General features: G+C 43.8%; 1 protein-coding gene across 2 annotated transcripts; it reads left to right on the top strand.

The window, feature by feature from the left end:
* Positions 1 to 2828: 2828 nt before the first annotated feature.
* On the top strand, positions 2829 to 11017 carry LOC106584662 (G/T mismatch-specific thymine DNA glycosylase). 2 transcript variants are annotated; one of them, XM_014170162.2, is made up of 11 exons: positions 2829 to 2975; positions 3238 to 3308; positions 4053 to 4270; positions 4662 to 4861; positions 6185 to 6254; positions 6528 to 6663; positions 6798 to 6880; positions 7269 to 7363; positions 8381 to 8555; positions 8845 to 8970; positions 10538 to 11017. In XM_014170162.2, the coding sequence occupies exons 2-11, from the start codon at positions 3253 to 3255 to the stop codon at positions 10687 to 10689; spliced, it is 1311 nt and encodes a 436-aa protein (XP_014025637.1). In that variant the 5' UTR covers positions 2829 to 2975; positions 3238 to 3252; the 3' UTR covers positions 10690 to 11017. The 2 variants fall into 2 exon arrangements, with proteins under 2 accessions (XP_014025637.1, XP_014025638.1); XM_014170163.2 differs by lacking the exon at positions 3238 to 3308 and having other exon boundaries at positions 2835 to 2975.
* The last annotated feature ends 439 nt before the right edge of the window (positions 11018 to 11456 follow it).

Raw genomic sequence — 11456 nt, 5'->3', positions numbered from 1 at the left:
GAATCATGTAGTAACCAAAAATGTGTTAAAGAAATCAAAATATATTTTATATTTGAGATTCTTCAAATAGCCACCCTTTGCCTTGATGACAGCTTTGCACACGCTTTGTCTATGCATGCAGATGACTCAACATTATACACGTCAGCTCCTACAGCGACATAATTTACTGCAATGCTTAACAAAGTGCTGCAGTTTCAGAATGGGGGGCAAGGAATAAGTTTAGTCCTAAATATTTCTAAAACTAAAAGCATTGAATTTGCGACAAATCTTTCACTAAGCCCTGAACCTCAACTAAATCTTGTAATGAATAATGTGGAAATTGAGCAAGTTGAGGTGACTAAACTGCTTGAATTAACCCTGCATTGTAAACTGTCACGGTCAAAAATGTTTACAACAGTAGCTAAGATGGGGAGAAGTCTGTCCCTAATAAAGTGCTGCTCTGCCTTCTTAACAACACTATCAACAAGGCAGGTCCTACAGGCCCTAGTTTTGTCGCACCTGGACTACTGTTCAGTCGTATAGTCAGATGCCACAAAGAGGGACTTAGGAAAATTACAATTGGCTGAGAGCTGGGCAGCACGGCTGGCCCATAAATGTTTTCTGTTGTTGTTTTTTAACCTTTATTTAACTAGGCAAGTCAGTTAAAAACTCATTTTTATTTACAATGACGGCCTACCCCAGCCAACCCTGAGCCAATTGTACGCTGCCCTATGGCACTCCCCAATCACAGCCGGATGTGATGCAGCCTGGATTTGAACCAAGTACTGCACTGAGATGCAGTGTCTTATTCCACTGCACCACTCTGGAGCCCTAAATGTACACAGAGAGATAACAACATTAATAATATGCATGTTATGTCAAATCTCTCATGGCTCAATGTGGAGGAGAGATTGACTTCATCATTACTTCTTCTTGTAAGAAATGTTGAACGCTGAATGCACCGAGGTGTCTGTTTTAAAATACTAGAGCACAGCTGGGACACCCACGCATACCCCACAAGACATGCCAACAGAGGTCTCTTCGCAATCCCCAAGTCCAGAACAGACTATGGGAGGCGCATAGTACTACATAGAGCCATGACTACATGGAACTCTATTCCACATCAGGTAAACCCCAGGAAGAGTAGCCGCTGCCTTGGCAGGAACTAATGGGGATCCATAATAAACCCCAGGAAGAGTAGCCGCTGCCTTGGCGGGAACTAATGGGGATCCATAATAAACCCCAGGAAGAGTAGCCGCTGCCTTGGCGGGAACTAATGGGGATCCATAATAAACCCCAGGAAGAGTAGCCGCTGCCTTGGCGGGAACTAATGGGGATCCATAATAAACCCCAGGAAGAGTAGCCGCTGCCTTGGCGGGAACTAATGGGGATCCATAATAAACCCCAGGAAGAGTAGCCGCTGCCTTGGCAGGAACTAATGGGGAGACATAATAAGTACAAAAAATACAAATACTGCAGAGGGAGCACGCCCCCATCCACATCGACAGGGCCACACATTACTGACAACCTGAATTGTTCCATCCACATCGACAGGGCCACACATTACTGACAACCTGAATTGTTCCATCCACATCGACAGGGCCACACATTACTGGCAACCTGAATTGTTCCATCCACATCGACAGGGCCACACATTACTGACAACCTGAATTGTTCCATCCACATCGACAGGGCCACACATTACTGACAAGGGCCACACACTACTGACAACCTGAATTGTTCCATCCACATCGACATTACTGACAACCTGAATTGTTCCATCCACATCGACAGGGCCACACATTACTGACAACCTGAATTGTTCCATCCACACAGACAGTGTGGAGAAGAAGGCACAACAGCACCTCTTTAACCTCAGGAGGCTGAAGAAAGCCAGCTTGGCCCCTAAAACCCTCACAAACCTCTACAGATGCACCATTGAGACCATCCTCTATGGAACGGCTGGTAGCCTAGTGGTTAGTGTTGGACTAGTTACCGAAAGGTTGCAAGATCGAATCCCCGAGTTGACAAGGTAAAAATCTGTCGTTCTGCCCATGAGCAAGGCAGTTAACCCACTGTTCCTAGGCCGTCATTGAAAACAATAATTTTTTCTTAACTGATTTGGCTAGTAAAATAAAAAATCCTGTTGGACTGTATCACCACCTGGTAAGGTGTCTGCAACCGCAGGGCTCTCCAGGGGGTGGTGCCTGCCCCACAGGACATCAACAGCACCTGGTATCACAGGAAGATCATCAAGGACCTCAGCCACCCAAGCCGCAGCCTGTTCACCCTGCTACTATCTAGAAGGTGGAGACAGTGCAGGTGGGACTTCTCCAGGCCATCAGACTGTTAAAAAGTCACCACTAGCCGGCCTCTGCTCTGAACTTTAGTCACTGTTACTAGCCGGTACTCGACCCTGCACCTTACGAGACTGCTGCCCTATGGACATTTATAATTGAATACTTGTCACTTTAATAGTGTTTACATACCGTTTTACCAACTTCATATGTATGTATTGTGTTCTAGTCAAGGCTCATCCTATAACTACTGCTGTACACAACTTTTTTATTCATATACTGTCCATAATGTCTATACACACCATCATATACATAGATAGTTATATTCCGGACTCTGACATTGCTCGTTCTAATATTAATTCCTTTATATTAATTTTGGGGATTTGGGTGTATTGTTAGGCATTACTGCACTGTTGGAGCTAGGAACATAAGATTTTCGCTGCACCCGCGATAACATCCGCAAAATATGTGTACGCGACCAATACAATTTGATTTAATTTTGAATGGATTAATGATGTGAGCTCCACACTCCAACCCAGTAGGTGGCGACAACGCAAATACTTTTGTTGGGGGTAAAGCTAACAATAAACTGAAAAACGCTTCACCCCAATGTTCCTAAATGGTCTTTGTTTTGGGTCCATTGATCGCCCTCAATCGGTACATTTTGTGAAAAAGGAATTCTAAACATATGTATAACAGGTATGTCGCTGCTCAACATCTTTTGTATTAGCACGTTTATATACTCCCCTGGCAATTTCCCAGCAAGCTTGTTTAGTAGCTAGAATGAATGTTAGTTGTCTGTAACCCTTCTTACCACCAAACGTCTTTGTGGTGTTGTGATAACATTCAGTTTGCCAAATCTAAAGGCCGATAGTTCGCCAATACTCCTACTGTGGTAAATTACAGTGTAAAAGGGCATATCATTGTAGCTAACAGCAACATGAATGTTAATTTATTTAAGTAAATCCTCGTAAAGATGGAAGAAAAGCAGTATACGTCACTGACGGTTCCTACGGATTATCTCCAACAGTGGTGAGTTGTCCTCCAAACGCGTTGGTGTTGGGAGGTTTTGCATAAAATACAATTGTTGTGGAGGTCTCCATCGACATGTATGAAATAAAGCTGATTTTACAACAACTGTCATAACAGTTCCTATCGTCATGGCCTACAACTGGCTATGTATTATTGTCATCATTAGACAAAGCATGCTTTTTTTGCCCTGCAACACTATACTTTTTAAAATTAAGAAACCATTATGATCCTGTGAAGACAGACCGGCAGGAAGGCAGACATTTCTACATGGTACAATGTACATGATTACGTAAAGATTTTGCAAAGAAAAAAGCTGATTGGAAGTTTATATGCAAAGTTACTCTATGGATGCAGAGTGAGGTGACACGTCATTGATAGGCCATTTACATTTAACTAAAGTAATCCTAGACGTTAAAACATTTGCGTACTTACAACATGATCATTAATAGCACACACACCCATGTCAAATCAAATAGTTGGCCCATGAGTAGGGCCATGAATGTTTTCTGACCAGGAAACATGAGACGTCAAACCAATGTGTGTGGGAGATTCTATGAAGGTTGCTGTCATATTTGTTGATGTAAACTCATATATACTGGGTTCCCAGGAGCATGAACCATTTCTCTATGGACCCTCAGTCATTTCTTTGTCTTCCGGTTTGTCACCTCTCTGGACAAACCCCATTTGAAAACAAAAGAAGATGGTGTCACCCCAGTCTGTTTCTTTTGTCTTCTGGACCTGTAGGTACCAGTCCACCCAGCAGCACCCCCAAGCTCAACATGTTATGCAGTACCATAACACGGGTCATATGGGTCATTACATGGAGGGATCCAGAGAGGACCGGGTCATGACAGAGCTGTCTGTCCACCAGGACCCCCCTGTCCACCAAGAGCTGGACTTCCATCACGACTTCCATCAAGAGCCTATTGTCCAACATGATCAGCCTGTAGATACATCACAAGGTATGTGATGACCCCCCCCCTCCTTACTTAGCCATGCCGTCTGCCATGTTTGCGTGGTCAATATTTGTACAGCTCTATTTGTCGTGCACTCTCTCCTCTGCGTACACACATTTCCCCAGTCCCCACCACCCTGGTGTTAACATGAACTGACCTATCCTCACGCGGTGCTGTTCCAGTAATCAATCCAATTGTATTTGTCTAGTACCTTCCACAGAATCATTGGGCGTGTCTGAGATTGACTACATTGCAGTCGAACTGCACAGGATCACTGATTTTTATAAATCCCCATTTTGCTTCCCAGATAACCACTCATTATGTGATCAAGATTTGCGATTCTGTACCTCACCTCAAATGGATTCCCCCGCAAACTTGTTAATTTTCTGTCTTTTAGCTCCGACGCCAGGGAAGAGAAAGAGAGGTCGGCCTCCCAAACAGAAGCCGGGGGAGGGCCAACCACAGGAGGACTACGATCAGGCAGAGGCCCTGAAGAAAGCCAAAAGGACCCTTAACCGTTTCAATGGCATGTCAGTGGATGAGGTTATGGCCAAAACGCTGCCAGATATTATTGACCACAACCTGGACATTTTGATAGTGAGTTTTAATGTCATTTAATTTGTGAGATTTTCAGATTGGTGATGTTGAGTAGGGCTGTTTATGTAAAGTTTGGCCAATTTTTTTATTTTTTATTTTTATTTTTTTATCTGTACTATTATTAATGATAGGCCATTCTACCCTGATGCTAGCCCATGGAATACACCATTCTACCCTAATGATAGCCCATGGAATACACCATTCTACCCTAATGATAGCCCATGGAATACACCATTCTACCCTAATGATAGCCCATGGAATACACCATTCTACCCTAATGATAGCCCATGGAATACACCATTCTACCCTAATGATAGCCCATGGAATACACCATTCTACCCTAATGATAGCCCATGGAATACACCATTCTACCCTAATGATAGCCCATGGAATACACCATTCTACCCTAATGATAGCCCATGGAATACACCATTCTACCCTGATGCTAGCACATGGAATACACCATTCTACCCTGATGCTAGCACATGGAATACACCATTCTACCCTGATGCTAGCACCTGGAATACACCATTCTACCCTGATGCTAGCCCCTGGAATATACCATTCTACCCTGATGCTAGCACATGGAATACACACACCATTCTACCCTGATGATAGCCCCTGGAATACACACACCATTCTACCCTAATGATAGCCCATGGAATACACCATCTACCCTGATGCTAGCCCCTGGAATACACACACCATTCTACCCTAATGATAGCCCATGGAATACACCATTCTACCCTGATGCTAGCCCCTGGAATACACACACCATCCTACCCTAATGATAGCCCATGGAATACACCATTCTACCCTGATGCTAGCCCCTGGAATACACACACCATTCTACCCTAATGATAGCACATGGAATACACCATTCTACCCTGATGATAGCCCATGGAATACACCATTTTACCCTAATGATAGCACATGGAATACACTCACCATGCTACCCTAATGATAGCACATGGAATACACACACCATTCTACCCTAATGATAGCACATGGAATACACTCACCATGCTACCCTAATGATAGCACATGGAATACACACACCAATCTACCCTAATGATAGCACATGGAATACACACACCATTCTACCCTAATGATAGCACATGGAATACACACACCATTCTACCCTAATGATAGCCCCTGGAATACACACACCATTCTACCCTAATGATAGCACATTGGATCAAACACAACTTTTCATTAGATTAAACCCATGTACTACGTGTGTTGTGAATTTGAATCTAATCAAAAATGCCTCTTCGGTCTCTAGCATTTTGCAATAATAAGAAATTATGATCCCTTTCTCAGATTGGTATCAATCCAGGACTGTTGTCAGCCTACAAGGGACGACATTACCCAAACCCAGGAAACCATTTTTGTACGTAGCACTCACTTCTATTTCCATACATACATACAGAGTACTGTAATACCACATACTGACTGCCTGATTAGGGTCATGTTCATTAGGGCAAAACATTGTGCAGCGGAAGAAAAAAAAACAAGCCATTCTTGTTGGACGAGTTCAAACGGTACCTCTCTCTTTGACTCGTTTTAGAACGCTTTCTTCCGTTTCGTGCCTAGTGAACACAACCCACGTTATTAGTAACATTATGATGAAAGTGATTGAGCTTGTTTTTGTTTTGGAACTTAGGGAAATGCCTGTTCCTCTCTGGTCTCACTGATGAGCAGCTCAACCACATGCATGATCTGAGCCTGCCGGAGAAGTATGGCATTGGCTTTACCAACATGGTGGAGAGGACAACGCCAGGAAGCAAAGACCTCTCAAGGTGTCAAACCTATAGTAATAAACCTATAGTAATAAACCTATAGTAATAAAAAAAAGCACAGATGTCATTAAACATCCATGCTGCATTTTCTTTCTAGTTCATTGTCTAGGCTAAATTTGTTACTATTTCTACAGCAAAGAGTTTCGTGAAGGAGGCCGGCAATTGGTGGAGAAGCTGAAGAAATACAAGCCACTAATTGCAGCTTTCAACGGAAAATGTGAGCACATTTTTAGAGGATATCAGTAATTACAATTATAGTTTGTTTTGTCTTTTACAGATAAAAACAGAAATACTTGTCATTTCGACAAAAGTTAGACCTACATCATTTCATGATGATATTCATTGCATTACGGTCTGGTTCGATTCCAGGCTGTATCACAGCGGTCTAAGGCACTGCTTATCAGTGCTAGAGGCGTCACTACAGACACCCTGGTTCAAATCCAGGCTGTATCACAACCGGCCGTGATTAGGTGTCCCATAGGGCCGGCGCACAATTGGCCCAGCGTCGTCCGGGTTTGGCCGGTGTAGGCCGTCATTGTAAATAAGAATTTGTTCTTCACTGACTTGCCTAGTTAAATAAAGGTTAAATTACTCTTCTTTGGCAGGTATTTATGAAATTTTCAGCAAAGAGATCTTTGGAGTGAAGGCAAAGAAACTCGAGTTTGGCTTACAGCCGTACAAAATCCCAGAAACCGAAACAGTAAGTAGTTTTACCAAAATACACTGAACCAAAATATAAACGCAACATGTAAAGAAAGTGTTGGTCCCATGTTTTATGAGCTGAAATAAAAGATCCCAGAAATGTTTCATACACACAAGCTTATTTCTCAAAAATGTTGTGCACAAATTTGTTTCCATCCCTGTTAGTGAGCATTTGTCCTTTGCCAAGATAATCCATCCACCTGACAGGTGTGCGAGCAGAATGCCCCATGGTGAGGTTATGGTATGGACAGGCATAAGCTACTGACAACGAACACAACTACATTTTATCGATGGCAATTTGAATGCAGAGAGATTGTCGTGCCATTCATCCTCTGCCATCACCTCATGTGTCAGCATGATAATGCATGGCCCTATGTCGCAAGGATCTGTACACAATTCTTAGAAGCTGAAAATGTTGCAGTTCTTCCATGGCCTGCATACTCACCAGAAATGTCACCCATTGAGCATGTTTGGGATGCTCTGGATAGATGCATACGACAGCGTGTTCCAGTTACCGCCAATATCCAGCAACTTCGTACAGCCATTGAAGAGGAGTGGGACAACATTCTACAGGTCACAATCAACAGCCTGATCAACTCTATGTGAAGGAGATGTCACGCTGCATGAGGCAAATGGTCACACCAGATACTGACTGGTTTTCTGATCCACGCCCCCCCTTTTTTTTTTTTAAGGTATCTGAACTCCATAGATTAGGGCCTAATGAATTTATTTCAATTGACGGATTGCCTTAAAATCTTTGAAATTGTTGCATGTTGCGTTTTTTAATTTTTGTTCAGTGTAGTAACTAGTAGCACATGTTTGTATCCATTCTCTCATTGTCTGTTCCTACTGTTGTTTTGGGGTCTGTTCAAGAGGGTACAACGTTATAGCTTCCGATAGAAATGCATTGTAGATCAAGTTTAGCGTAATGTCACGTAGAGCTGTGAGCCGTGTCGGCTCCAAACATTTCTACCTGCAACGTTGCGAATATCTTCACTCATTGCATACATCCCAGGTGTGCTACTTGATGCCTTCGTCAAGCCCCCGCTGTGCCCAGTTCCCCCGCGCTCAGGACAAGGTTCACTTCTACATCAAGCTGAAGGAGCTACGGGACAAGATCAAAGGTGTGGTCTCAGTGGCCCGCGAGGTGCAAGAGACTGAGTACCACTTCAACTTGGGACTTGCCAAAGGTAAAATAATGGTCATGACGGAGTTAAGTTAAGCGTTGCCACACTTCAGTCTCGTTCACGCTGCTATTTCAGAACGAACATGAGAAAGCCGTTAACTGAATCTCTGATATGTACTGAATCTAATGCCATTGATAAGGATGCCATCATGCGCTTCATGTTACGCCAATTATATCCAGTCATGTGGTGTACATTCAAATGATAAGTGAGGGTATGCTCTGTAGATTGGCAATCGTGTTGAAGAGCAGTGTTGTTGATCAGTAATCTTGTATTTCCTGTATCACTGCTACAGAGGATGCTAAGAGGATGGCCATCAAGGAGGAGCAGGTGGATCCTGAGTACGAGACCTGCGACGGGGAGCGCGAGGAGGCAAGGCAAAGCACAAGCTACTGCAACATTTCCTCCACCAAAGAGACCGGTGAGAGCAAGTTTCTGAAGAGTGGTTTTTTTTTGTCTTTCGTTAGTGCATCTCGGATGATAGGAAAGATGAACGACTTGTCATCACTATTCATACAGCTGTTGGTTTGTTAAAGGGTTACTTCAGGAGTTAGGCAATGAAGCCCTTTACCTTCTAACCCAGAGTCAGATGAAGCCCTTACTCTACTGACCCAGAGTCAGATGAAGCCCTTACTCTACTGACCCAGAGTCAGATGAAGCCCTTACTCTACTGACCCAGAGTCAGATGAAGCCCTTACTCTACTGACCCAGAGTCAGATGAAGCCCTTACTCTACTGACCCAGAGTCAGATGAAGCCCTTACTCTACTGACCCAGAGTCAGATGAAGCCCTTACTCTACTGACCCAGAGTCAGATGAAGCCCTTACTCTACTGACCCAGAGTCAGATGAAGCCCTTACTCTACTGACCCAGAGTCAGATGAAGCCCTTACTCTACTGACCCAGAGTCAGATGAAGCCCTTACTCTACTGACCCAGAGTCAGATGAAGCCCTTACTCTACTGACCCAGAGTCAGATGAAGCCCTTACTCTACTGACCCAGAGTCAGATGAAGGCCTTACTCTACTGACCCAGAGTCAGATGAAGGCCTTACTCTACTGACCCAGAGTCAGATGAAGCCCTTACTCTACTGACCCAGAGTCAGATGAAGCCCTTACTCTACTGACCCAGAGTCAGATGAAGCCCTTACTCTACTGACCCAGAGTCAGATGAAGCCCTTACTCTACTGACCCAGAGTCAGATGAAGCCCTTACTCTACTGACCCAGAGTCAGATGAAGCCCTTACTCTACTGACCCAGAGTCAGATGAAGCCCTTACTCTACTGACCCAGAGTCAGATGAAGCCCTTACTCTACTGACCCAGAGTCAGATGAAGCCCTTACTCTACTGACCCAGAGTCAGATGAAGCCCTTACTCTACTGACCCAGAGTCAGATGAAGCCCTTACTCTACTGACCCAGAGTCAGATGAAGCCCTTACTCTACTGACCCAGAGTCAGATGAAGCCCTTACTCTACTGACCCAGAGTCAGATGAAGCCCTTACTCTACTGACCCAGAGTCAGATGAAGCCCTTACTCTACTGACCCAGAGTCAGATGAAGCCCTTACTCTACTGACCCAGAGTCAGATGAAGCCCTTACTCTACTGACCCAGAGTCAGATGAAGCCCTTACTCTACTGACCCAGAGTCAGATGAAGCCCTTACTCTACTGACCCAGAGTCAGATGAAGCCCTTACTCTACTGACCCAGAGTCAGATGAAGCCCTTACTCTACTGACCCAGAGTCAGATGAAGCCCTTACTCTACTGACCCAGAGTCAGATGAAGCCCTTACTCTACTGACCCAGAGTCAGATGAAGCCCTTACTCTACTGACCCAGAGTCAGATGAAGCCCTTACTCTACTGACCCAGAGTCAGATGAAGCCCTTACTCTACTGACCCAGAGTCAGATGAAGCCCTTTATCTAGATGAACTCGTGGATACTATTTTTACGTCTGAATAAATTGTGTTTTTTTTATTTTTTATACTCCTTTCAGCAATGCCCAGTAAGGACCAAGCCCAAGCTACACCATTGAACCACATGCCATACGACCAGTGGATGACCCAGTCGTTTGCAGACCAGATACCGGACATTAGCTGTAACAGTAGCAATGTAGCTCAACCTCAGTTGGGAGCAGAAACCTTTTGAAGAAGGCCCCCACAAGAAAAGTCATTGGGTCACACCGTTTCTGAGGCATCATAATGCATGCGTCACACTAGAAGGAAGATGGAGGAGAAATGGCCAATCTTGACTGGACTCCTGTTTTTCAAATTCTCTCTTTAAAACACAGCCCATTATTTTCCCCCATTAATTTTTATAACTATTTATTGCATTTCATACAGCATGTGTCCAGTGTCTTATTTTTATATTTTTAAAGAATGGGATTTTGTTGTATCCCTCACATGTGGAAGTGTAATTGTGCTCTGGAATTTTTAAGTTTGTTATTACAGAGATATTAAATCAGTTGTACAACTGACATTGGCACTTGAATCCGGAACTTATTGATGTACATGGTTCATTATGACTTGTAAAGTGATCAAGTTGCATGAAAAAGATAGGCGCCTGACAGTCCCAGAAAACGTAATGCAACGGAAAATGAAGCTTTTCTTATTGGACAAATTCAAACTGTACCTCCCCTGTTTGCTTCTGCTTTGTGTCTCTAGTGAATTCAACTGTGGAAAGCTTTTAAAGAGAACTGGTTAAACAGGGAGGAACTGAAATGCTTACGAGTTTTGTTACAGTGTGCCCTAATGAACACGACCCTAGTTTCCGTCTCCTGTGTTCACAGCCACCTTTTCTAGCGGTCCCAGCAGTTTTCTTCAGGCCATTTCAAACAAGACAGTTTCAGGTGAAGTTTCCTCCTTATGACTGATGATCATGGCGTTTATATAATTCATCTGACCTCTGAACCATCT

The sequence above is a fragment of the Salmo salar genome, chromosome ssa23, assembly GCF_905237065.1.
Source record: "Salmo salar chromosome ssa23, Ssal_v3.1, whole genome shotgun sequence".
Taxonomy (NCBI): domain Eukaryota; kingdom Metazoa; phylum Chordata; class Actinopteri; order Salmoniformes; family Salmonidae; genus Salmo; species Salmo salar.
This window is presented reverse-complemented; position numbering and strand designations above follow the sequence as displayed.

Bases quoted from the DNA above. Each gene is read 5' to 3' on its own strand.
- LOC106584662 (XM_014170162.2), top strand. From the start codon at position 3,253: ATGGAAGAAAAGCAGTATACGTCACTGACGGTTCCTACGGATTATCTC. The intron at 4,862-6,184 runs GTGAGTTTTAAT...TCCCTTTCTCAG, and splicing joins ACAACCTGGACATTTTGATA to ATTGGTATCAATCCAGGACT. The intron at 6,255-6,527 runs GTACGTAGCACT...TTTGGAACTTAG, and splicing joins AAACCCAGGAAACCATTTTT to GGAAATGCCTGTTCCTCTCT.